At 52.5% G+C, this 27,158-nt stretch overlaps 1 protein-coding gene across 2 annotated transcripts; it reads left to right on the top strand.

The window, feature by feature from the left end:
• Positions 1–832: 832 nt before the first annotated feature.
• PDGFRB (platelet derived growth factor receptor beta) lies at positions 833–25,930 on the top strand. Of its 2 annotated transcripts, XM_072348138.1 has the most exons (24): positions 1,033–1,172; positions 9,503–9,580; positions 10,442–10,738; positions 10,848–11,117; positions 11,391–11,518; positions 11,831–12,005; positions 12,551–12,743; positions 12,966–13,081; positions 13,611–13,737; positions 13,901–14,112; positions 14,491–14,585; positions 14,852–14,984; positions 15,386–15,490; positions 15,594–15,704; positions 16,057–16,210; positions 17,068–17,234; positions 17,486–17,604; positions 18,544–18,666; positions 20,061–20,172; positions 20,481–20,580; positions 20,685–20,790; positions 21,262–21,491; positions 21,860–22,040; positions 22,209–25,928. In XM_072348138.1, exons 2-23 carry the CDS (start codon positions 9,532–9,534, stop codon positions 22,008–22,010), a joined length of 3,273 nt encoding a protein of 1,090 aa, XP_072204239.1. In that variant the 5' UTR covers positions 1,033–1,172; positions 9,503–9,531; the 3' UTR covers positions 22,011–22,040; positions 22,209–25,928. The 2 variants fall into 2 exon arrangements, with proteins under 2 accessions (XP_072204238.1, XP_072204239.1); XM_072348137.1 differs by having other exon boundaries at positions 833–1,172; positions 21,860–25,930.
• The last annotated feature ends 1,228 nt before the right edge of the window (positions 25,931–27,158 follow it).

Below are 27,158 nucleotides of genomic sequence, written 5' to 3'. Positions count from 1 at the left end.
AGCTCTGTGCCCCTAAGCATCCAAACGAAACCCATCTAGTCACCACCATCCCCACATAGACCAGCATCCCACACCAGGGTATCCCAATTGCACATTATCCTTTATTCCCCTTTCCAAAAACAACCAACCCACCACTCCAAGGCCGCCCAGAGGATGCTCCCCCAGGACCATTTGTGGGCATGCATTGGTGGTCCCAGTGCCTGGCTGAGGGTTGTGAGGCTGGGATGAGGGAATGGAGGGGGGGGGGGGCAGCGCTGGCCCAGCCACGGCAGAAGTCCAGAGGGAATACACGGAGTCAGTTCAGCACAGGCCTTCTTTAATAAAAACATGAGTCAGCTGCTGGCGTGGGCAGCAGATTTTTCTAAACATCCCCTCATATCCTGAGAAAGGAATAAAATAAATAAATAAATAAATAAATAAATAAAGAATAAAAGAAAACGGGAAGGGATGGGGTGGGGGGGGGGGAGGGGGAAGGGAGAGGAGAAAAAATATAATAATAATAAAATGGGGAGAAAGGCCAGAACTGAAAAAGCACCAGGAGATGGGGAGCAGCTCTGCTCGAAGGGCAGAGCCGGGCTGCTCCGGGCTCCTTTTGTTTCCCATTCGCGGGGCCCTGACGCTCCCTTCCCGCAGCCCAGCTCCCCTCTGTCGGCACCACTTGAGCTTCTCCTCTTTTTTTGTTTTCTATTTCTTTCTTTCTTTCTTTTAATCCCTCCCCATCGCGCCGCTCCGTTGGGCTTTAAGCGAAAGTTTGGCTCGAAGCGGTCCCGCAGAGGGCGGAGGGGAGGAAGTAGCGGCACTCAGCTGCGGGGCAGCCCCGCCGCTCCTCCCCCTCCTCCCGGGCTGCGGTATTTAGCCCCGCACACCGCCCCGCACGCCGCCCCGCTGGACGTCGGGGGGCTGAGATGCGCTGAGGGCGCTACACGACGGCTTGGCTTCGCCCCAGCGCTGGCACAGCCTCCCCACCCCTTTCTGTTTTACTTTTCTCCTCCTCCCACCCCCCTCCCCTTCATCTTTCTCCTCTATGCGGGAAAGCCTTGCCAGCTGGGGAAGGCTGGGAGGGCAAAGAGCCTCCGCAGGCTGCAGATAAAGAGAGCGGAGGAGGAGAGAAAGGAATTTGGAGCGGCTGCGGACGCGCGGAGCTGCACTAACCCGCCGGGACCCCACGTGAGGTAAGGCAGGGAGCCGGGGTGAGATGTAGGACCCCAGGAGGGGCTTTGCTGATGGGGATAATGTGGGGGTTGGCACCTTGAAATGGTCCACTAGCCCTGGGAGGGTGGGGGTTTAGGGAACTGGTGGCATCCCGTGGGTAAAGCCATATTGGGTAACTCCCCCTCCACTCCTCCAAGGGATGCTGTGGCTGTGGTAGGGCTTGGGGAACCTCTGCTTATCCCTGTGGAGCCCCAGGTCCTTCCCTGTGCTATGCTGGGCTGTCAGAGGGCTGCTGTCTGTCCCCAGTGAACTACCACTGTGCTGTCACAGGCAGGGGTTGCAAGCAGAGCTAGGTGCAGTGGATGCCGGCTGCAGGGCCTGACTGCCCCATCTAGGAACCACAAGGAGTTTGGTGCAAAGCATTGCAGGGAGCAGGAGGGGCTTCCTGCTGACCTCCACACAACTCCAGGGTGGGTTTGCAGGAGGTTGGCACAGGGATGCAGGTTCTTGCTGTGTGCAGCAGTGCTCAGCTTCACACCATGCTTGCATCAGGCAGAGCAGCAGTAATACATCCAAACACATCTGGGGCCACCCCTCTCCACTCATTGCTCTTAGTGGCTGGCCTATCCCTGTGGACCAGGCCAGCATGCAGGGCACGTCTGTGAGCTGCGCTCAGTGCTTGCACCCATTCAGGGTGGGCCTCTCCAAGTGGTTGCACAGGTGTGAACAACCACTCAGCTGTCCTTGGGGTCTCCAACCCCATCAGGTGGTGGTAGGTCTGAAGCAAAGCCTGGAGGCAGGGGTCTGCGTGTCCTGCAGTGCTGTGAGTCACAAAAGGACTTTTGGAGACATTTTGCAAACAGGGCATCCTGCTCCTGTACTCGTCTGCCAACAGGGAGGTGCAGCTGGGGGTGCAAAGGGATATTTTGCTGCTCCATCCCTGCCCTGGATCACCTGGGGCTTCTGCTAAAGCTGCAGGCAAAGAGCTGAAAGCAGTGGGTTCAGCACTAAGGGCTGCAGTTGGGAAAAAGACACCAAATGTCCTGAGTGCTTCCATGGGGGTCCTACTGGTCTCAGTTCTGGGCATCTCCCCATGAGCAGCATGGAGAGGGGGGTGGTTTTATCCTCAGGGAGGAGCGAGCAGGTTGGGAGCAGCAGCCCACCGAGCTTTGGGAGGAACTATTAAATGTCTGTACATGATCTTGGGAGAGAAGAGCCCGGGCAGTCTGTGCTGTGGGAAAGGATCTGGAGGCTATGCTGGACACAAACCAGATTGCAGCGCGGCATGGGGAAACCAGCAGTGCTTCCTGTGGGACTGGAAGGAGCAGGGCTGGGGGCAGAGCCAGAGCAGAGCAGTTCTGAGGGATGGACATGGGAGAAAGGCTTGGGGAAAACACAGAGGGGGCTCAGAGCGTACAGAAAAGGCTGGAGGGGGCTGATAAATGGGGTTGGGTGCTCACTGGGTGCTGGAGTGGTAGCATGAAGTATTTGTGAATGGGGAGTGCAAAGGAAAAGGTCAGTGTGCGGTGGTGTGCAAGACTAAGTTCTGGTGGGCAGAGCACCTTCAGCATGGCAGGTTTTGGGGGACAAATGTTTGGGGGGGACATGGGCACTGCAGCAGGGCAATGAGTTCTTGATCTCCTTCAGGCTCCAGTTTGGTGGGTTCCCAAAGTATCCCAAACAATAGTGTTACAGAGTGAACAACGTCCCTGGGATTAGGGCAAGAAGTGTCTGTGAACATCAAAGATTAGGGAGTGCTCTCCAGCAGCAGATGCCAAGTTGAAATAGGATGGGTGCCGGATGGACAAGCATCTCCCTGGATGCAGCAGCAAAGGGCAGGGAGCAGAGGAGTGGTGGTGGCTGAACACCGCTGGCCCTCAGCCACTGGTGGTGGCACTGGTGCTGCCTTTGGCCCAGAGCTGGGGACTCATTGGGGACTGGTGGGCTGGATGCATCCCATCACTGTGTGGCTGGGGCACTTTGTGCAGTCTGTTTGTTTGTGCTTGAAATGAAGGGATGAAATCCCCTGGAGAGGAGCTGTGAGGGGAGGGTAGAGGTCGGGGATTGTCCCCTGGGGGGCTGGAGTGCCTCCAGAAGTCTCCTTCTGCTCTGCCAGGCAGATTGGACATAACGAGGCTTGTTTTAGGGCTTGCTTAATTAGGCTCCCCTGAGCCAAGTGCACCTCTGTCCTGTTCTGCAAGGATGGCCCTTCCTGGAAGTGCAGCACTTGCCTGGAGCAGAGCCGGCTGGGACAGGGATGGGGACACGTGCCAGGGATGAACACAGGGGCACTGGGACAGGTCGGGGGGGGTCCCATGGGTCCATCCCTTTCCTTGTAGCAGGGGATGCTGGCGGTGATGTCCTGGCCCTTACACCCTTCTTTCTCCTCATCCCTGGGACACAGGCTGTGGAACAACCTTGCCCATGTTTCAGTATTCCTCATGAAATCTCCTACAGAAATGATGCTGCCAAGCAAGCAGAAGGTGTGTGGTGCTGCTGCAAAGCAGGGATAGATGTGCAGGAGTTGCCTTCCCTGCTAAGGATGGGGACTTCTCCATGTGTCCCCTGTGGACTACAGCAAGGAGCAGGGCCCCATCCTGCTCTCCCTCTTCCTTCCCCCTCCTGGCCCGTCTGCTGTGCAAAGGAGGTTGTGACTGAAATCTTAATGCTACCGAGACACAGTAATTGGCACCAATTAAATTGCTACATTCATGTTTGAATTGCTTTAACTGGCGAGACACACTGTCTTATTTATACAAAAAAATATGTTTGCTTGTGGGTTTGGCTGAATCGGGGCCAGCAGAAAATAAACCATTGCAAGCTCTGCTCTCTGAAAGCACATTCTCCACTTGCAAACTGAAAAGTCACCTCAGTTTCAGGGTTTGCCGAGCGAATGGCTGCAGAACAGAACCCCGCTCTGCTCAGGGAGCTCCTCGAGAGGGTCCTGTCCTCTCCTGCCAAGTTTCTCTCTCCAGTGTGGGAGCGGATGGGGAGAATATGGTCTGATTCAGGAAGGCAAACTCTGGCAGGCGTAGGACTTGGTGATTTTAAAGCTGGGTTTGGAGAGAACAGGTGGTGGGTCTGTGTGATTCGTGGGGTTTCGGAGGTGTTTGTAGAGCATCGATGCAGAGAGAAGCTGAGGTTTCCTCTCTTGTTCTGTGAAGATGGGCCCCAACTTGCAGCACAGGGAGCTGGCAGCTTGTCTCTACTTTGCAGCAAGGAGAAGGGATGTGGTATTGGGTTTGAGGCAGGGGGTGCAAGATCAGCCCCAGCAGCAGGGCACTGCGTCAGGCCCCATCCCTCACGTGTGCTGCTGCCTTTGGCACACTGGGTCCTGCTCCTCATCCCCAACCACAGAGCTGTCATGTGGCTAATCCTGGCCACGAGAGCCTAAAACCCCAGAACAAAGTGATTAAGCTCGGGTCCCTCGCAGGCAGCGGAGAAGAGAAGGGCCGATGCAGCCACGGGAATTATTTCCTCCTCCCTGGCAGCACCCGCATCTCATGGACATTTTCAGGCGAGGATCAGGTTGCTCTCCCTTTGCAGGGTCGTGGAGCTGGGGATGCAGCAATGCTGGGAGGCAGAACACAGGGAGATGTCTCTATCTCCGTTGTTCTCCCCTTGGTTAGTGGTTAATTAGAGCCATCCAGGACCTTTGGCCCCAGACCAGCACAGTGGGGGACTCAGACGTGCAGGGTGCACGTACCTTAGCGAAGCACTTAGCTTTCTTTGCTGAAGCAAGGGAGGGAAGAAAGCCCTGAGGTGTCCCAGATGTTACAGCCTGAGGACAGAGGGGACAGATTGCTCTCCGAGCAGCCACTACCCGACAGCTCACAGGTTTTGTTTTGTGGCTGGAGGCATCTCTTTCTGGGGCTGGCAATGAAGTGATGCCAGGAGCTGTGTGGGTGCTGCCCTGTGGCTGGGGGCACTGCACCCACGTTCATTGCTCACATTGCTGATGGTGTTTGCTCCTAAGATGTCTTTACTGTCAGGGATGATGGAGGAGTTGGAGGATGACCCTGGGCAGTTTGATGGAGAGGGGCACCGGAGAAGCGTGAAATGCTCCCAAGAGGCACATTTGGACCCCTGGGCTGGGGTCACTGCCTGCAGGGAGTGAGCTCTGGGGCTCAGCAGATCCCACTGCCCACGCGAGCATCTCACATTGTGTGCGATGCCACAGCTTGGTCCAGGTGACCAACAAGCAAAGAGCAAGGCATCCCATCCCTCCTTCCTGACTGCAAGTGAGCCCCTTGCTTCCCTCCCAGGGTTTTCCCACAGCCTGCGCCAGGTTTATTGGCTCCAGGGAGCAGCCCCGTGCCCGGCCTTCTTTCCACGAGTGGAAACGGGGGGGAGCATGCACAACCCAAAGGGCCACGAATACCACCACTCAAGGCTGGGGGATTATTTATAACGCTGGCCCAGCTCCAAACAGATGTTTCATTTTATTCTGAACTTGCGCTTAGATGGGTCACTCATTTCCTCTGTCTCCCATGGGCTTAAACCAGAGGGGGAAAGAAGGGAGATTAGGGCTGAGCATCCCTCGCTGTCACCAACACAGGGGTAAAGCATCAGGACCACGTTTGCATCTGCGAGGAGGTTTGTGCTCCAGGGATGGCCCATGGGACCCCGAGGACTTCCCAGTCCCTCCAGTTTCAGATTTCCAACCTCTGTGTTTTATCATGGGCTGTTTACAGGCTGGGGACGATGGGCTCCCCATGTGCGCGCTGCCTAATTCTAGCCGTGTGCTGGGAAAAAAAAGAAAGGGCTCTGTGATGATAATCTGGCCTGTGAGTAAATGCGGTGTCATGGGAGCCGAGGGACCCCAGAGGAGAGATGTTGCAACTCCAGCCAGTTCCAGCCAAGGGGAAAAAAAAAAAAAGAAAGCTCGGTTTTATTTAGATTAAAGGGTGGGAAAGAAGCAGTCACAGAGGCGGGGGGAGGGTGGCAGAGGGGAATGGGACAGACCAAGGAGTTTCACTGGTGGACAAGCAAAGCTGGGGTCTCAGCAGCCTTTGCCTGGGGAGCTGTTCCCCTTTTAAATGGAGTGGGATGTCTTTCCCCCCCCCCCAGGCCAGGAGGTGCCCCTGCACTATGGCTGTGTTGGGCATCGATCCTGGGATCCATGCAGGGCTTTCTCATTGCACGCGGGCATCCATGATCTCACTTAATGACTCAGATGAGTTTAGACAAAGAAAAAATAAAGTGTGTTTTACTTCCCGCTAATTCACACCAGATGTCCTTTGCCTGCTTGGCAGGACCGCGGGGCCAGCGAGCTCAGTGGGAGCGCCGGGAATCGCAGCCCAGCTGCAAATGGAAAGGCAGAGGAAAAGCGAGGGCAGCTGGTTGTGCTGAGAAGGGTTTTGCACCCCGGTTTCCAGCAAACAGCACGTCTTGCTGGTGGGCTGTGGGTTGCAGGGAGTTGAGCTCTGTTCAAGGAGCGGTGGGGCTGCAGGATGTGCAGAACCTTCCCCTCCCTGTGTGGATCTTGGCAGGCTGCTTCACAGCTCCTGCAGTGCTGGGGGTGCTTGTGGGACCCCTACACGGTTTCTCTGCTTGGCTGCGGGTAAGGGGCAAGGAATGTGGTCAAGGAGTGCTTAGGCAGTGGGTAGCACATGGTAAGGGTGTTGCTTGGTGCTGATACTCATCTGTGTTGATCTCCCATGGTTTAAAGCTGGTCATCTGGTCTGATGATCCACAATGAGCAGGGACACCTGCATCAGCGGCTCTGAGCCTGGTGCTTCAGTGTCTCCAGGGTCAGGAAATCCACCACCTCTCTGGGCAACCTGTGCCAGTGCCTTACCATCCTTACTGTAAAAAGCTTCTTTATATCCTAAATCTCCTCTCTTCAAGTTTGAAACCACTCCCCCTTGTCCTGTCAGATACCAAGAGGGTTTGAAGACTGAGCCCTCACAGTGTGCTTTGGGCATTCTTGTTCAGACAAGATGAAGGTCTGGGACGGAGGAACAGTAATAGATGAATGAGGTTTGGTGAAGCTTGAGATCCTCAGTAAGGCACTGTTATGGGGAGGGGTGGCAGAGATGGTGAAGGAATGACCGTCCCTATGTAGGGATGGGATCATCCCCAGCTGAGGTTGGATCTGGCACTTCCCCACATCCAGCATCCTTGAGGCTGCCATGAGGAGCTGTGAGCCACAGCGAGGTCCCACCACAGCCTCCTCTGCTCTGGGCTGAACAAACCAAGGGCCCTCAGCTGCCCCTCACACCTCCTGCTCTCTAAGCGCAGCCTGATGGCCGCCTTCTCCTCTCCCAGCCAAATTCCTCTCTTAGAATAATAAACAACACAGCTCAAGGGAAAACGGCCAGCCTGCCCTCGTGTCACAGCACCAGAGAGGGGCAGGGGGAGGTTCTGTGCCGGCACTTGGGGACTGCAGCAGGAAGGAGGGGTTGTGGAGGGTCTCAGCACAATGATGGGAGCTGGGACGTCACCTTGGTGCCTGCTGAGGCTGTGCTGAGGAGGTGGCATTGCTGCAGGACAGGGATCTTGCCCACGGGATGTCCCATAGTTAAGGTTGCTCAGCTGCTGGTCAGTGGGAAGGGTGTAAGAATCTGAGAGGTCTGTGACCCTATTTTCACTCATGGGGCTGAGCAGCATGTAGGTGACAATGTTTGGGTCCAAGGATGGGATTACATCTGTGTACCTGATTCTGGACTGCTGGGTAGCGTCACTCTCACCTCGGGTCGTTGTCTGGCACTCATTGGGTGCATCTTGGTGTTCTTGCTGAGAACAAAATCTGAGGCTGAGGATTGGAACAAGCATCCTCGATGCTGGCAGAGATCTGGGTGCGTTTACATCCCTTTGTGAAATGCCTGTTTGTGCACGTGTGCAAGCACACGTTGCTGTGTCAAGGAGAGGAAGGTCCGTCCGTCTGCCGAGCAGGCTCTGCAGAGCAAGCAGAGCTCGGCATTTCCAAGCATGCCTCTCACCCCAACCGGAGCAGACAAACAAGGGAGAGGTCACAGCTATTCGCGAGACGTTGCCACCCTCCCACTCTGCTCAGGAAGCATCTCCAAGAGAAAAAGCTTTCTGCAAAACCAGCGTTTTTATTAAAACCAGCCTTGAATGCTGGGGAGGCAGCCAGAGGCAGCAGGCGGAGGCTGCGGGGCTCTTAGTTCTCGCTGCAGCCTGGATCCAGCAGAGCACTGGTTTGCTTGGCAGGATCCTGCAGAGACCGGGGTGCTGCTGGTGGGACCAGACTTCTCTGACAGGCAGCTTGTGTCCATTTACAGCCTGAATTTCCCTTCCATCCTTTCATTCCGTCCGCCCCCAGGTCTTCCCTTTAAGTGCTCTCTTCCTTTCCAGCAAATGCAGAAGAGAGGAGTCACCGAGGGGCTTTATGGAGGGGGAGAGGCAAGCTGCTGAGTAAGCTGGAGGCCTGGAGGGTTTTGCTGGTAGATCAGGCTTTTTTTATTCTTTAATATTTGGAGCCAAAGCAAGAGAATAATAAAAACATCTGACAAGTGCACGTCATTTAACAACCATTTCCTCCCAACATCAAGCAAAGAGAGACGGCACTTCAGGGCCAAGAGGCAGCAGACCCACTCAGTAAGATCAGTAAGTTCAGATTGCCACCAGCCCTCAAGGGCTCTGGGGGGCTTCACCACAGGGTCTGCCTTGGGAGCAGCTTTAAGATGTGAGAGCTCTGAACCTCAGCTTTGGCTCTGGGGTCCCTGAATCACAGCCCACCCTGTACCTGCCAGCCTGTTGTGTAGGGGATGGCTCCAGTGCTGTTAAGGGAGTTCTGGCCCCGAATCTTTTGGGCTGTCAGTTTGCATCAAGGAGGGCTGGGCATGCTCCATGGAAAGGAATTCTTGAGAAATGTTGATAAAAGGGATTTTAAAACAAAATTATTCCCTGAAGATGCACATTTATTGAAAGTGAAATAGAAGAAATTCTCTGTTGTTTTTTTTTTTTTTTGGGGGGGGGAATGTTTTTGGATGCGTTTTCTTTTGTTGAAAGAAGCAGAAATTGTGGGAGGACTGCGGGGGTGGGGGAGGCCTGTCTGTTTTTTAGCAAGTTTTATCTCATTGGGACTGAGGGAAGTGAAAACTAATAGGGCAAAAAAGGCAGAGGGAGGGAGAAAGGCAGAGCACCACTCTGCTGGTGGGGAGAGGCATTTTGAGCTGTGATGACCAAGAGCTGACACAGCTCCTGGAGCCTCCAGCCCAGTCCCTGTTTCCCAGCAGGAGATGCCTTAGATCTGCTCCTTCAGCAGATCCAGCATGAGGGAGGTCAGCAGCAGGAGGGAAAGGCTGAAAACTGGAGAGTGGGGAGGTGGAGAGGGGACCCTCAGCCCTGTGGTGCTGAGTTAATCCTGCTTTGTTCCTAACAGGATTGGGCCGCTGGGCCGGGGAGCCCAACATGCTCTGTCCCTCTCTGAAGGCATCACTGCAGCTCCTCATCCTCACTGGTGAGTGGTGGCCCAGGGAGATGGGAGCAGGGACTCAGCCCCTCATGGGGAGGCTGTCTGGGGATGCTTCCATCACTGGGGTGATGAGGAGATGGGTAATGGCACAGGGAGGCAGAGGGCTGCACTGCTTGCATCTGTCCTTTCTGGGTCTACCAGCTCTGCTGACCCAGTCCTAATTCTAACCCTTACTCTAGCCCTAACCCCATCCACAGGGACACTGTGGGGGAGCACGTGCGCTTTCCCAGCCCCACTGGGACATCTGCATGAAGCATAGAGGCCAGGAGACATGGGAAGCTGTTCAGGAAGACCTAGCCTGCTCTATTGCTTCCATAGGATTTCCTGCAAGGCTTTGCTTTCATTCCTTTTTTGCTTTCCCTTAAACTGACATTGTTTCAGCCCAGCCTGTGGCATGTCTTGCACTGTCTCTGTGGAGAGGGAGCCAGCAGAGCAGGGAATTAATTCCTTCATCTCCTCTTCTCCCCCTGCCCGCCAAGGCATGGCTTTTCTGAGCTTTTGATGGTGCAACTGAGATCTACCTCTGCTTTATTAGACCATTAGACCGTTTTTAGGTCAGCAGTACTATATGCTGTCAGCTCCTCAGGCCCAGTGCATGGGATGCATACAAGCAAACATATGGGAGATGTCTAGGTCCCCCCTGCTTCCAGCCCCGTCCTCACCAAAGATGTCCCTTGCACTGGTGTAGCAGCAGCACAGCAGCCCTGTTTGCACCCTCTGTTTCAGCAGGTGCCTGAATCCCTCCCAAGCCAGCCTCCTAGTCCTCACCTCCTGATGACACTGGGCATTACTGGTCCTTGGATTTCAGAGATGTCCAATGTGGTCTCACCTCTTCCCCTGTCCCAGGTCTGTTGGAGGTAACGTCTGGGGGCAACGGGCTGCACATCGAACCTGAAGATGCTGAGCTCGTCCTTAGGCTCCACAGCACCTTCTCCCTCGTGTGCTATGGGGATGGCACGCTGGTCTGGGAGAGGGATGGTCAGCCTCTCACTGCCTTGCTGGAGCACAGGGACGGGGTCTTTGTCAGCAACCTCACCCTCAGGAACGTGACAGGCCGTCACACAGGGGAGTATGCGTGCCTCTACAGCCCCGACCAGGCTCCAGAGCGAGCAGAGAGGAAAGCTCTCTACATCTATGTTCCAGGTAAGGGACAGCACATCCTTACCTCTGCATGGAAAGGCCCACGTGTGGCACGCTGGAGCAAGCAGTGGGAGAGGTTGTGGTGTAACCAGTGTACCCCTCTCTCCTATAGATCCCTCCTTAGTTTTTCTCCCTGCAATCACTTCTGAAGAGTTCTTCATCTTCATCACGGGCTACACAGAGGCCATCATCCCATGCCGTGTGACCAACCCAGAGCTGCAGGTGACCCTTTATGAAAAGAAAGTGGAGAATCCCATTCCAGCTGCTTACGACCCACAGCAGGGCTTCAAAGGCTTCTTTGAGGACAAGACCTACTATTGCCAAGCAATCGTGGATGACCAAGAGGTGGATTCAGACACCTTCTATGTCTACAGGATCCAGGGTGAGCTGCCCTCATCTTGGCGTATTTTTGTAGCTGTTGTGGCCATTCTTTCAAAACAACAGGGATGGGACAGAAAAGCTTTTCCCCTGTCCCTGTGATGTCTTAGGGTCTGGATTTAGCCCTGTCTCCATTAAAGAACAGGTTCTGCTGAAGTGTCAGATCTATACCTCATAGAAGAGATTTCAAGTGAATAAGTCCAACTAAGATAAATGGACTGGGTGTCCGCTCATCTCTTCCTTTATTAATCATCCCTTCCTTTGACACTTCCAACAGTCTCATCTGTGAATGTCTCCATCAGCGCAGTGCAGACCATAGTGCGTCAGGGAGAAAATGTTACCCTGATGTGCACTGTCAGTGGCAATGAGCTGGTCAACTTCAACTGGGATTATCCCCGCAAGCAGGTGAGTGCACCAACCCCAGCCTTTGCCCACGTGTCCCATGGCAATCACTCATCACTCTCATAGAAATGTTTGGGAAGCTTCATGCCATGGCAGATGTAAGATGTTGCTGCCATTCAAGGAGGCTCGGTGGGGAGATTCTTGGGTAAAGGCTGGCTATCTCAGGGGCTTCTGATGATGCATGTTCCTTGTCCCCATTGTAGACAGACCGAGGTCTGCCCTCTTCTCCTCCCTTCCTTTGAGCCTGGCTCTGTCCTCCATTGGCATGAAATGCTGTTGACTTCACACACAGTATCTCTTGTCCCCCTTGTGCAGGCAGGGAAAGCCGTGGAGCCAGTGACTGACTTCCTGCCTGGATCCAGCCATGACATCCGTTCCATCCTCGTCATCCAGAATGCAGAGCTGGAGGACAGTGGGACCTACGTCTGCAATGTCTCTGAGGGCTACCATGAGAAAACAGACCGGAAAGACATCACGGTCCAAGTGATCGGTGCGTCACTGACTGTGCTCCCAAAGGCAGCAACCCACATGGGTGTTGCTCCAGAATGGCAAACTCCTCTCTCTGCACAGCCTCCAGCTCCCTCCCCTTCTCACCCCTGCCTTCATTAACCATGGCAAAAAGTCAGCCCTCACCCCATAGCATCCCTGCCTACTCCTTGGCTTCAACACATCCAAACTCCCCCATCAGAGATTTTGTGAATCTTTAATATATTTGAGGGTTTGTGTGAGAGCTCTTTTGCACTGTGCAGTGCCAATGTGTTCTTAAGTCAACCTCCCACCTACACCTGTGCCCCTTTCATGTCATTAGAGGGAAGCTGCCCATCTCTGAAAGGTGACAGCCCTTTCCTTGCATGTTATCTGGCCTCTGAGTATGCCCCCATGTTCTCCTTGGGCATGGACCTGAGACCTTAAGGGATGAACCTGGAGCTGCTCCATCACTTCAGGGTGTTTGATCCCAGATCCATGGTAGCCCATAGGGGTGGAGAGGTGACCGTGTCTCACCCTGAAGCCTGTTTCCTTCTTGCCTCTTCTCAGAGCGTGGCTTTGTGCGCTTCCACACCCACCTGGCCAGCACTGTGTATGCCGAGGTCCACAAGAGCCACATTATCCAGGTGGATGTGGAGGCCTACCCACAGCCAAACATTATGTGGCTGAAGAACAACAAGACGTTGACCATGGAGAGCAGCAGCGAGTTCACCATCACCAACAGGAACCTGTCAGAAACCAGGTGAGGGCACATCGCTCCTAACCAGAGGACAGGGAGGGAATAATTCACAACACAAACTGGTTGGGTACAGGATGGTGGTTGGACACGGGATGGTGGCTGAATGCTGACCTTCCTGTGAGTGAATTTTGTGCATACCTCAGTTGGGTGGGAGCTGGTCCCTTCCAAGCAATGTCAGCTACCAGGTACCTTCCTGCATGCACTCCATGGCTGTGTCTTCTCCAGGTACCAAACGTCTCTGGTCCTGGTGCGTGTGAAGCAGGAGGAAGGAGGATATTACACCATCCGAGCTTCAAATGAGGACGATGCACAAGAGCTGTCCTTCCATCTGCAGATAAATGGTGAGGATGTGCATGCAGACATGGGGCCAAGGATTGTGGGGGCAGTCTTAGGGGATGGCTCCATCCTTTGCTCCAGGATTCTCAGCCTGAAGCCTTTATACGTATGACTACAGATCCAGGGTGGTTTTGGTCAAAAGAAGAGCATTAAAGTGAGGACAAAGATTGCCTGAAATATCTCACACTTGATCTTACAGCAAGGGGGACAAGGAGGCAGTGCAGGTACCAGTGGCATGGCCTTCAAGTGTTGTCCCAAGGATGCAGATGCATCTGCAGTTGTAGAGGTGTTCTTCTGTAGTTCCTCTGCTATACATGCAGAATTTATAGGGTCTTCCATGGTCTTCCATGACCGCCTCAGCCCTTTCTGGTTTTGCTTTTAGTTTCAGAAATAAGGCACATTTCCTTTAAGTCTTACCTCACTGTCACATCAACCCTGTGCCCACAGTGAGGATCCAGGAGAACTTACTTCCATTCCCCATCTGCATTCAACACCGAGGATTAATTAATTCCCACCGATGTCTCTTGGTTTCAGTGCCAGCCAAAGTGGTGGATCTCAAGGAAAACAGCAGTGCCAGCAGTGGGGAGCAGACTGTAACATGCTCTGCTGAAGGGATGCCCCAGCCAGAGATCAGTTGGTCCACTTGCAGCAACATCAAATGGTGAGCAGAGAGATGGAGCCCATAGGAATGACAGGGCTCATGCATTTTCAGAAACAATAGATGCTTTATTTTACTGTGTTCTGCTGGTCCAAACAGCTGGACATCCCATGGTGGTGCATGGGTCTGGCTGCCCCTTAGGTGCCTTTATCCTCCTCTGATCCAGGTGTGGCAACCAGGGGCAGCCCACCCAGCTGCTGGGGAACAACTCTGCGGAGATTGGCCTGCACACCAACGCCACGTACCATGCAGAGCTGCAGGTGTACCGTGTGAACAGCACCCTGCAGCTGCACAGGGTGGATGAACCCCTGCTCCTCAGGTGCACCGTGCAAAACTTCCTGGGCTCCAATTCCCAAGACATCACTTTGGTCCCAAATGGTGAGCACTGCGGGAGGTGTTCAAGTCCCTAGTGTCTTGTTATTAGCCCGAGGGTCACTAGATGGTGCCACAGACCCAAACAACTACATGCTCTCCCAAATAACGGAAAGGAAGGGCTCAGCTGGGAAGGTCTGACCTGGAGGAGAGGACAGGACTGTCCCCAGTCAGACTTCAGCCCAGAGAACAGCCTGGGATGGATGCATGGATCTGATTTAAGGTCACAATGGATCATCAGTCTGTCATTACCCCTCAGGGTTGATGTCTGTTGGGGAGGTGTGTAGCAGGAAGGGGACAATGGCTAGAGGAGGGAGGGAGCCCTCTGTGCTGGGCTACCTGGGGGTGGGAGTCTGACTGCTGACCATGTACTTACTGTTGTAGCCTTGCCATTCAAAGTGGTCATCATCTCCGTCATCCTGGCTCTGCTGGTCCTCACCGTCATCTCCTTGATCATCCTGATCGTCCTGTGGCAGAAGGTAAAAAAAAGAACAGCATTTGCAGACTGCCACAGTGGTACCCATGTGTCAGAGTGGATGGAGAGAGCAAAGCTGTGAGCTTCTGCCTGATGATGTTCCATTCATGTTGGAGATCATGGGACTCTGTTGGCCTCCTGCCACCTGTAGGCTAGACATGGAAGGTGGCAATGACTGCAGAAGTCAAAGACTCACTAACAAAACCAATCCGCAGGCCCCATGTCCTTCAGCTTCTCAGATCTCCCTTGTCTCTTTGCTCCCCTCTCCAGAAACCTCGCTATGAAATCCGCTGGAAGGTGATCGAGTCAGTGAGCTCTGATGGGCACGAGTACATCTATGTGGATCCCATGCAGCTCCCTTATGACTCCAGCTGGGAGGTGCCCAGGGACAAGCTGGTGTTAGGTAAAGGCTCCACAGGTCCCTCTGATGAACCTTGTCTGTCTGGGGGCGATGGTTTTGGGTCTGGGATCTCAAGAAGAGAGCAACCCAGGCAGGGCACAGAGATCCCTGGGATATGATGTGATCCTGCAGCAGAGGGACCAGCTGAGGCCGCTGTGGGAAACTAGCTGCTCCCTTTGGCATGAGGCACATGGTTATTCCTGACTCTCCTTCCCTGTGGCTGGCAGCTCCTTCACTTCTCAACTAGCCACAGACCAGTTACAGTACCAAACATCCTCCCTCTCCACCACTGCCATTCACATCAGGACGGCTGGTGCTATTTCAGACAAGAGACTTGCCTTTCCCGAGATCCTCTCCTGTTCTTTCCTATCCTCAATGATCACATCAACCTCACCTCTCTGCAGGACGCACTCTTGGCTCTGGTGCCTTTGGACGTGTGGTGGAGGCAACAGCGCATGGCCTGAGCCATTCCCAGTCCACCATGAAAGTGGCGGTCAAGATGCTCAAGTGTAAGTTCCTCACACTGTCCCTTTCTCCCACCCCAACGCCACAAGGAGTTCACTCCTTGTGCTCACTCCTCACCTTGCCGCTCACATCAACTGTCCCCAACAGCCACTGCCCGGAGCAGTGAGAAGCAAGCCCTCATGTCTGAGCTGAAGATCATGAGCCACCTGGGACCTCACCTCAACATCGTCAACTTGCTGGGGGCCTGCACCAAAGGAGGTAACTGAATGCCAGGTGTCTTCTCCCTGCTACCTCGCGTTGTGCTGCAGGGTGAGAAGCGTCCTCAGAGGGAATAATTGCTGTTTTCTGGCTCAGAATGACTCACCCTTGCCCTGGGAAATCCTCTGAAAGTCTCTCTTTCCAACCCTCTGAAACTGAGAAGGCACGTTTCTGTTAGACCCCACCTGCCTTCCCCAACAGAAATTCCTAATTCTGACAGTGCTCATTCCCAGAAAAAGACGGCTTTTCCCACATCCTTCAATCCAGTAATGTCCCTCAGGGACAAAAATCATTGCGCCGGGGAGCAAATGGGGCCAAGTAAAGATGACGTGGGTGCTCTTTTTCCCCCCAGGGCCCATCTATATCATCACTGAATACTGCCGTTACGGGGACCTGGTGGACTACCTGCACCGCAACAAGCACACCTTCCTGCAGTCCTGTGGGGAGAAGGCCCGCCGCGAGGCAGAGCTGTATGGGAACACCATCAAGGAGGACCACGTGCAGAGGTGCCTGGAAAGCAGCCTTTTCCTCCTCCTTGCTGCCCGCTCCATCTTAGCCCACACCAATGAGGGAAGCTGGTAGTGCCAGGAAGAATCCTTCATTTCCTTCAGGCCAGTAAAATAAATGCTGGCTTAGCCAAGGGAGCGTGGTTGCCCAGTGTCACCCTTAGCCAAACAGCCACCTCCAGACAGCTCCTGGCAGGCAGGGATTTAGCAGAGGCAATTTGTGTGTGCCGGAGGCTGATGCTAACACATACCCTGGCTGCTCCGTGCCAATTGGGAATATTCCCTGGCAGCATTAACTTTACTAGCATAACAGTAGCCACTCACTGAGTACAGAGAGGAGTTTCTCGGCACATCTTAGTCTCTGGGGACCTCAGCTGTGCATTTTCAGTGCAGGTTGTGTTGCTACTGTGCCTAAGGGAGAAGTGCTAGAAGGAGTGCAGTTGCACAAGAGGTGCTAAGAGGAAAGGGAAACAGTCCTTCATCCAGCTGCCAGCTGTAAGAGGTGCAGACACATCAGCGCAGAGAAACACTCCCATGGGAAACGAGAAAGCAGCACTTCCTTCCAGCACACAAAAGCAACAGTAAAACAGAGCAGCATTAGGACATTATCACAGCTGCCCCCTGCACTTGAAGGCAGATCCTTCTAAGCACAAAGCACAGGCTCACAAGCCCCAGAGTATTTATTCTGGAAGGACATCCCCAGTGCCATTAATATGCCACAGAGCTTCTTTCCCTGATGTGAGACATTTCAGTGTTGGGCCAAGGGTTCAGGAGCTGCAGTTCTTCAGATCGTTTCCCCCACAACTTGCATCTCCTGCCCTTCTCTGGGCTTGAATAATCTCTTTTTCCCCTTCCAGTCACCTCTCCTTGTCTGTCGAGAGCGATGGGGGCTACATGGACATGAGCAAGGATGAGTCTCTGGATTATGTGCCCATGTCTGATATGAAGGGTGAAGTCAAGTATGCTGACATCGAGTCTTCTAACTACGGCACCCCATATGAGCTGGACAGCTATTCCCCATCAGGTAACAGCTCTGCTGTAGTGGAAGGGAAAGAAACTTGCATTTGGGGTGCAGGATGCCTTTGCCTACAGAACTGGATGGGTCAATATTGCAAAGGTCACCTTTGAGACTAATACAGCATCATGCTGGGAGCCCCAGCCTCTGTCATGGTGTTGATGGAGGCAGAGCCATCCCCACTGAGCTGGTTCCTTCTGCCAGCTGCAGTCTGTGAGTATGTGGTGTCACACCAACCTCCGTGTCTGTCTGTCTTCCAGCTCCTGAAAGAACAGACCGGGTGACACTGATAAATGAATCTCCGCTCCTCAGCTACATGGACTTGGTGGGCTTCAGCTTCCAAGTGGCCAATGGGATGGAGTTCCTGGCTTCCAAAAATGTATGTATGCAGGCTGGCCCATGGAGGCAAGGAATGCTGTGCTGTGCCTGTGGTCACCTTCATCTCATTGTCCCTCTGTCAGTGCTGACTTCCTTGAGGGACAAGTGGCCATGCAGTGCAAGGGCTGCCAACCACTTTCCTTTGGAAATATAGCCCTGAGGATCAGTGTGATTGTACTTGCACACCAGCTACCCCTAACACAGACCAAGTTTCACACCTCAGATTCCATGACTCTGAGCTCCTCCCAAGCCCTGTGCAGCACAGCTGTGATGTTACATCACCCTCCTTTACTGGGATGACCGGCTGCAAACAGATAGCCTTGCTGTGCTAAACACAGGGCATTCCAGAGCAAAGCTGCAACTCTCCATGGACATTCACATTGCCCACAAGTTATAAGCTCCCTAAGCCTCTTAAGAAGTGCTTGTTCAGTGGTAATTAAGTCAATGGACTGGACAAGGCTGTGGGGGATTCCTAAGATCTGGCTTAGCCTAGGATAGGCAGTAACATAGTCTCTCAGTGAAACATCATGCAGGGCGGGGATGAGAGACATGGTGGGGATGGTATGAATGACATGCAGAGAGAAATTTCTGGCTCTTTGCCTCCAGCCAGACAGTGTGATCTCCAAAAGTGTACAGTCAGTGCTATCCCATGGAGCATGGAAGAGGAGCTCCGAATTTACACAATCTTACTTTGCAGTGAGGTAACATTGCTGTTCTAACTGTTAGTGTCTGGCAAACATAAGGCCCTTTCCACTATGTCTGTTCCAGTAAGCAATAAAAATGAGACAGTCCTTCTAGTGGCTTTGAGCTGTTTAGGTCCATAAAGGTGAAGGAGATGACTCCTGTCCCTGCAGCAAAGGAAATGGGCTAGTGCTGAAGCTGGGTTTCTTCTCTGTACCATTTGGGGCTGCTCCCAATGACAGTGCCCTGCCTCCTGCAGTGTGTGCATCGTGACCTGGCTGCCAGGAACGTCCTCATCTGTGAGGGGAAGCTGGTGAAGATCTGTGACTTTGGTCTGGCAAGAGACATCATGAGGGATTCCAACTACATCTCCAAAGGCAGTGTGAGTACCAGGAGCCATGTCATCCCCTTCTCTGTAGGGCTCTGGGCCTGGCACCACGCTCCCCTGCAAGCCCCCTGTCTGTTGCTGTGTCCAGAGGTGGTGACACAGCAGCAGTCCCAGCTGATGGTGTCAACCATCACCAGCCAACCATCGTGTACCTGATGTGCTCTGCACACTGTGGAGTAGCAGAATTGTATGGCTGTGACTCCAAGCTCTTGCAGAAGAATCTGGGCTGCAACAGAAAAGCTGTTGGACTGTACCCAGCTCTGGCAGCAGAGCTGTATCCCTTCTCTGCATGGTGCTGAGCCTGGTCCTCAGCTGCAGGCAGGAGTGCAGAGTTAGGCAGCTTTGTAGTGATGCAGTGAGTCACTGGCCACTCTGGGAAGATAGTCCACAGCCTTCTGCTCTAACCACCAGATCACAGGGTAAGAGGAAGTGCTTTCCTGCAAGCAGCTACTTTCCAGAAAGGCATCTCCAGTCTTTTGAGGCAAGAGAGGATGGGGCTGTTATTGAGCTTCCCTGTGCTTTCAACAATAGTGTGTCTGCTCCAGCACTGAGCATCTGGGAATGTGCAAGCCTGAGCAGAGCAGGACGTGTAACTGGCTCTGTTTGTCAGACAGGGAAACTGAGTCTGAGGGAGCTGAGAGTGGTGCCAGGCCCCTCAAAACTCAGTCTTTATCTACTCGATGAACTACTCACCTTCCCCCCTGATCTGTCCCATTTGCATGGCATGGCAGCCAGGTGTTGAGCATATTGGCCAGGGGACCTCTCTGCAGAGAGACTGTGATTTTTCCAGTCCACCCTTGATCTAGCTGCTTTTCCTTATGAAACAAGAAATGAAACTGGGCCTCTTTGCAGTTCTTCCTGGAGATTATTTTGGTGTTTGTTATGCAAGCAGATCTCCGGAACAGCACAGCCAGTGCTGCACACACTGATTGAGAGAGGCTCCTTTTAGTGTATTGCCATGTGAGTAGGAACAGGAAAAGCTGGAGCTTCTGCTCTTTCCTGGTCATCCCGTAGCCCTCTCCAGCTTAGCCTTAGGTTTCCAAAGTGCAGATAGTTCTGGACTCCCTCTGGGAGTTCTGTGGTCATGCTGTGCTATTAGTGAACTCATCCCAAGGACTGGGGAACAGAGATACACACTGTGATAGCTCATTATGGCAATCGGGCTGTTCTATATGATAGAAATGGATGTAGCACACCCGTTCTTCCCTCCTGCTTGCTGGGTTTGTCCTGAGGATCAGTGTGAAAAGAAAATGAAAAGAAAGAGAAAATGGATCCCTGCAGGAAGTGTCGGTCAGCAGATATTTGGGGCTGTCAGGCAGCTCCAAGAGCTCTTCTCTGTTTGCAGCAGATGCATCTAACTCTCTTCTCATTGCAATTTTTCCTCATAGACCTTCTTGCCCCTTAAGTGGATGGCCCCAGAGAGCATTTTCAACAACCTCTACACCACCCTGAGTGATGTGTGGTCCTTTGGGATTCTTCTCTGGGAGATATTCACTCTAGGTAAGTGTCCTGGAGATCACGGTTGTGTTCAAAGAAATGGTAGCACTTTAGCAGGATCTTTTCCCAAACCCAGAGGGTAGAAATCCATCCTAATCCCCAAGTCCCAACTCTACCAGCATCAGAGTAGCACTTCACTCAGTGTCTCCTTTTTTCCCATGCTGACGTGGCCACCTGGAAGCCAAATGAAACAGGAAAGGTAAATTAAAAAAACAAAAAGCAAGCAGAGGAAACCTTGGTGTGAAAAGCATGTTGGTGTAGGGGTGGCAGGCTCTGCACCAGCCTGATTCCCTGCTCTCCCTTTACACCAGGAGGGACTCCCTACCCTGAACTGCCTATGAACGAACAGTTCTACAATGCCATCAAACGTGGCTATCGGATGTCCAAACCTACCCATGCTTCTGATGAAATGTAAGTGCTGCCTGCACATGTTAACCCTGGGCCCGCTCTGCAGAAATGACAGGAGCGGTTTTCCCTGCTAAGTCACCAACGTGCCCTTTCTTCCATTTTGTTAGCTATGAAATCATGCAGAAGTGCTGGGAGGAGAAGTTTGAGATCAGACCGTCCTTCTCACAGTTGGTGGTGCTTATGGGAAACCTCTTGGTGGATTGCTACAGAAAGGTACGTGCAAAGGGTCAGTGCTCTTTGAAGGGATGCCACCTTGGTTTTACGGCATTGGATGAAGTTTTGGAGACCCTAATTAATAATTATTAGCTGCTGTGCTGGAGCGTTTTGCTTCGATTTGGCCTACATTCATTTAAATTGTCAGAGGAGGTGATTTGGGAATCCTGGGGATGTTGTGGGACAGCTGTCCTCACCAGGCAGCTGGTTTCTCAGCAACAGCAGATATCAGAACTGGCTGAAGATCAGAAGCCTGCTGCTGACTGATGTTTTGGAACCATGGAATTGTGCTGCTGATCTCTCATATAGGAAACATTCACGATGTGTCTGTGGTGGAGTCAGGGTAGCTGAACGCAGCTAGATGTGTCAGCCCCTGGGGAAGGAAGCTTGGCAGTCAGGGAAAGCAAACACATCTGTGTGTTTTCTCTGCTCACGAGACCTTCCTGTTTTTCTGGTAACCTGCGAGAGCAGAGGTACCAGCAGGTGGATGAAGAGTTCATGAAGAGCGACCACCCCGCTGTTGTTCGCACAAGACCCATCATCCCCGGGCTGAACAACGCCAGGCTCCCTCCCAGCTCCCCCACCCTCTACACGGCCGTGCACCAGAACGGGGGAGAGAACGACTACATCATCCCTCTTCCTGACCCCAAGCCTGAGGCAATCTGTGACCTCCCTCAGGAGGCCTCCATCAGCAGTGCCAGGTAGAAAAGTCATTTCTAAATGCTGTCTCTTCCCAAGATTGCCCAAAACTGAAGAAGGGAGCTTCAGCTGCAAATAGGGATGCTCTGCTCAGGTCTGGGTTTACTAGGAGAGAAGGAGGGTGGTGTCACCCTTGTGAGCTCCCAGGGATGGAGGTGAACCAGAGGGCTGTGAGCTAAATGGTGTCTTGTCTCATCCCCGTGTGTCAGCTAGCACAGCTGGGGACAAGAGAGGGCACACTGGGGCACGGAGCTCCTGAAAGCAGCTAAGATTGACCAGGAGCTCAATGTGCTTTTCATTCATAGGGAATCCTGTCTCAACAGGAAACTCAGGATAGGATCTCATATCTTTTCCCTTTGTCTCCCTTCAGCTCTGTGCTGAACGAAGCCAACACATCATCTACAATATCCTGTGACAGCCCCCTGGGCCCCCGGCAGGACGAGGAGCCAGAATGTGACCTGCAGCTGGGCTGCCAGGAGCTGGCCCCGGGGCATCATGAGGTGGAGGAGAGCTTCCTGTAGGCAGAGCTGGGCTGACGGCATCTCCCCATGGTGAGGCCAGGTGTGGGGCTGAGCCGGGCGTCATAGACAACCACGCTTCGTGCTTGTCCATTGGGACATCCCTGCTTGTCCTGGCATTCCTCCCTCTCTCCCATCTGCCAGAGTCAGGCAGGGAATCAGAGACGTTTCCCCCATTGCCATTCCCTTCCCTCCTCACAGGGAGGTGGCTCAGTGCCAGCATCTTCCAGATCACTGCCACATCCTCCTCAGCGATCAAACCGCTGTGGGAAGGAGACATCTCACAGACCCACAGCTTCGTCTTAAGTGGAAGGCGTGGGTTAGATCTCCGCAAGAGACACTGCTTTCCACGTTGCTAAGATGCTCCAGCCTCTTCCCCTTCCCCGCTCTGTAGATGGCAATGGGTTCCAGCTCCTCCGCACCAGCACTTCCCTGATGGTCTCAGCACCAACCACACCATGGTTCTGCGAAATACCACCAGGACAGACTGTTTCCTTGGAACCCATGGCTGGGGGGTAGAGAAGCTGCAATGCCCAACTCCAGCTGTTGGGTGGATTCTTCTCCAAGCACAGGCAAGGCCTGGAACAACCAGCTGGAGTCTCACAGATCCGGAGTCTCACAGATACTGAGTACCCGTTTTCCTATCCTGACTCTCCAGTGGACAGAGCATCGCAAGCTCTACAGGTACTCGTGGCTCTGGGGCATAGCTCTGCCCTCCCACCCAGAGCCAACCTGTGCCCAGCCAGGAGTCCCAAGGGCCAGGAACACAAAATGCTCTCACAGTGACTCTGTTGTAGTAGCAAAGAGGGCAGTCCAGTGTTGTTGTTGCCTGGGTGGGCACTAAGCTAATTATTCTCCGATGATGATTTAAAGGGAACAAATATATTAATCCACTAGCCAGGGCCAGTATAAGGAAGCAATATGGCTACTCATTAATCTTTTACTGCCACTAAGCCCAGATCATCTGCTGGGAAAATTGTGTAACCCTTATGGCTGCAAAACTTTAATGTCTTATCTTTGGAAAATAAGGGCTCCATTGTGAAAGACTGTTCACCCAAACTCCATCTTTCTCAGGGTGGTGGGTCTCACCGGTCCCTCTTGAGGAATATCAAGGCTAAGGGGAGCAATAAGGATGCCAGAACACCAGCCCAGGGACATCTCAAAAGACAGAGAGGGGGAGAGGCTGGGAAGCTGTTTGCCATGACACCTCGCAATTGCCTGGGGACTGGACACAGCCTGCCAGGGCTAGAAAAGCTAGAGCCCAAAACCACAGGAATTATCAGGGCTTTTTATCCAAAGGGAGAAGCTTTGCCTTGCAGAGCCCTGCAGCACGTCCCCCACCCCCATTATCCCTTGTGCTGCCCTACCCACACACATTTCTCTGTGCATCCCACAAATCCTGCACAGGCAAATTGGAAAATTCAGGCAGCATCTTTTGGGTTTCGGGCACCCCAAAGCCATTGATTTTTTTTTTTTCTTTTAATCTGATATTTCTGGGGGCGTGAAAAAAAAAAAATACCCATCAGCAAAACAGCTTCTGTCTTATGTTGCCTTATCATTGAAATGCTGCCATTTGTGCAATTAAAAGAGGAGTAGATATTTTGTAGGTTGATGCCCTTGGTAAAATGTGAACCTAAGGGAAAGCATTTTAATTGGCAGCTGGTGGAGGAGCATTTCAGTCTTTGTGGTCCAGATTCCCCATCATCTGTGGGAAACATGCTGTGAATGACAACTGTTGTTTCCATACTAGATTCTCCTGACTGTACTGAAGGAGCCATCTCCTGTGGGTCCAGAAATGATCCTAACTGTGGAGAAGTGATGATTTTGGAGATCCTTGGGGTCAGACCACTCTACTTTTCTGACATGCAAGGTGCTTGGTAGGATGCATGTCACTGCAACTTGAGCCCATAGGATGGCACGTCTGAAACATCCAGTACTCCAGGTCGGGCCAAGTCTAGACCTCACACAGGGCATTAATACCTTCTGGTCTGTCCTGCATTTGTCTTGCCTGGTGTTGCTTTGGATAACACTACCTTTTTCCAAGCCACAGCATAGCGGTAGTTTGGAGTCATCCTGTAACCAACCTTAACACCTTCATCTTTCTACTCTTCCAGCCTTTCTAACCAGAATGCTCCCTGCTGTTCCAGACATTGGGTCATCAACACATTTCATTAACAAACTTATTTTTGGGCTGGATCAACTAATAAAAATATTAAATACTTCAGGCAACAAGAGCAACCCCAGAGAGCTACTTTTACTACCTCCATCCAGCCCAGAGATTTTCCTGTCAATAAAACCCTTCTCACCCTCCCTTTGGCCATTCGCTTTATTTCACTAAACCTGTGCTAAGCTCCATCTTGTACAGATGAATTACTCATTCCTCACCATTAAACACTATTCCACAGTCCCGAAAGAGGACATCTGATTCTTGTCCCTAATGGGGAGTCTCAAGTATCCTATTAGCTGGGCATTAGCTATGCTTAGATGCCTATTGCATTTTAATTCATTTTAATTATTCTTAACATCAAAACCCGTTCTGGCTGTTTAAGCAATCCAGTTTGCCAGCAAAACCTACCTCCCTCTTCCTTTTAAAATCAGGTATGCCACAATGGTACCATTCCCCTCTCTAGAGAGCTATGACCAAATAGTTACCGTTGGTCCTGTGATACCAAGGGCCAGCTCTTGCACTTTGCGGTACTTTCCCACCCTTACTCAACTATTCCTACCATCCTGCCAATGTAGTTTGCAAAGCAAGCCTGCAGCCTGAGCAGGGAAATCTCTCCTCAAAGATGGCTTAAGGAAGGGTAAGCTCACCCCACGTGGGGACCTGGCTCCAGCCCCCATTCCCTCTCTCTGCTGCCAACACTGCAGTCCTGGCATGACCCAGAGGGACAGGGCCAGCAGAAATAATGTTGGCTGTTCTGAGCCCAGCAGTTTTGCAGCCATGATTTCTCCGGTGAGATTCTGAAGGGAACCGGTCTCTCCGGGCTTTTACTTTTGACCATCAGTCATTTTGTTTGGATGTGTTTGTGTCTTTGGAGGTAGACCCAAACTGGATGCCCCTCCAAAAGGGGGACGTGCCACAGCTTGGGCCCATCTCTAGTGCAATATCTTTTATTTGTAGGTTATATTTTACTCTGCAGCTGTCCGTTGTTATCAGCACCAGTATACACGTAATCCTACTGCCAGTCACTATCTCATACGTACCTAAGTGTATCCCAGAAACTAATGCAACACTCCAGAGTCTCTTTCTGTGTTTAAGATGCTTCTCAGACTGACGTGTGCACAGGTTCTAAGCCTTTTGTCCTTCTTGGTTTGAGCGTTGTTATTATTTTTCTTTGAAGTGAGAGTGTCACATTTAGTGTTTGTTTGTGTTGTGTCAAGAATCCTAGAGCACAGCGGACTTTAATGTAACTCAGCTGTCTCTGTTCACCTCTCAGTGGGACTGTGGTGGAGCCCCACAGCGTGGGAGGCAGAAGTGCAGTACAGACGTGCAGCCAGGGGAAGTGGGCCAGAAGGGAGAAATGGCTCTTCCCCTTCTTCCCAGCCAGGGCTTGGGGCTGGGGCGGGCAGCACCACAGGCACAGGGCTCTGGGTTTGGGCTGAAGGAAAGCCTGAGGTCTGTCTGTGTAAAGCTGATCCAAAGAAGGGGATTCACGCTGTCACTCCGCAGCATCTCTGAACTGCACAGCACCTGCCTCCACGTCACCTGCCAGAAACCACCCTGAGGGCAATTGAATAAAAGAACAGAGTTCAGACTAAGGTACCAAAGAGTTAACATTCTCCTAGGTTTACAGACGTATGTTGTAGGACTTGTACTATGTCACATCTATAGCCGTGAGATATTATTTTTATGCTGTAAACTTTTACAAATACATTTTTAAAGAAAGAGTTTAAAAATAAAGGTGTCTTTTTCTTTTTGCAGAGTGCCATCTTCTCCTTTTTTTTTCTTTCTTTTTTCCCCCAGTTTTGGTCGCTGCTCCTTGCTCCCACACTAGGTAGGGTTGGGAATACAGCTTAAGCATGCTGTGGGTGAAGGCTAAGCACGTTAATACGTTGTGCATGACCCTAGTGCTTAGCAGAAGCCAAGCTGGAAGCCAGGCAGAGAGAAGCAAGGCAACAGCTGAGCCCAGAGATGTGGTAAGGAAAAGGGGCTGCAAACAGGGTAGGAACTACCAATGTTCCAGCCAGTGGGTCGTGTTGTAATGGTGGGAGGAAAGCAGAGGGAAGGCCACCAGGAGCAGGGCCCACATACATTCCCTGAGGTTCACACGGCAGCCACCAGCAATGGCTCATTGTTCTCCATTGCTGGCAGTGTGCTCAGATCAGGGAGGGATGCAGGAGGTACCAGACTGAACAGTGCTTGGTGGGGGACAACATGGCGCAGGTGATTGTTTGCATGGACTTTAATAGACCAAGTCCCAGCAAGGTTGCCCTTTCCAGCACAGCTTGTCCCAGGCTCCCATCCCTGCTAAGTTTGCCAGAGAGGAGGACTGCAGACTCCTGACCAGCTCAGGTCAATGCTCTCCAGATCTGATCTGAGTCACCTGGCACAGCTCAGCCCTGACACCCAGACTGGCCATTTTCCTCCAGAGGCTGAATCAGCAGGGGGAAAAAATCACCTCGTCTGCATGGAGGCTGCAGCACAGGCTTGTGGGGGAGCAACAAGTAGGCAGACCCCAGCCAGCTCCCGCTGCCCAGTCTCTGCATGGCAGGGCCCCCCACAAGAAGCCTCCTCAAAGAGAAAGAGGGAGGATAAGAGGTTGTTTCCCTTCTCTATATTAAACCTGTCTGGTTTACTACTTATTCACACTGGTGAGTCAGTTCTCTATGAGCTGGCATTTGTTCCTGGAAAAAAAAAAAAAAGAAAGAAAAAAAAAAAGAAGAAGGAGGGAAACAAACATCCTTTTAAAAGCCCCTTTGGCTCAAAAGGAGGAAAGAATAATCAGGCAGATGTCTCCTGCAGCTCAACAGGCCCCCAGCTCTGGGCAGGAGCCCCCCAGCACAGCACAGTGCTCTTTATGAACACTTCATGTTCTCTTTCTCCACAGCCAGCCAGGAAAAACCACTGAGAGGAAACCTTCCCCAGCCAAGCACTGCTGTTTCTTCTCTCTGGGCTCCCTCGTGCTCTCCAGCCATCTCTCTAGCCAA

This window comes from Excalfactoria chinensis, chromosome 13 (assembly GCF_039878825.1).
Source record: "Excalfactoria chinensis isolate bCotChi1 chromosome 13, bCotChi1.hap2, whole genome shotgun sequence".
NCBI classification, from domain to species: domain Eukaryota; kingdom Metazoa; phylum Chordata; class Aves; order Galliformes; family Phasianidae; genus Excalfactoria; species Excalfactoria chinensis.
Note: the sequence above shows the minus strand (reverse complement) of the source record. Positions and strands in the feature narration are given on the sequence as shown.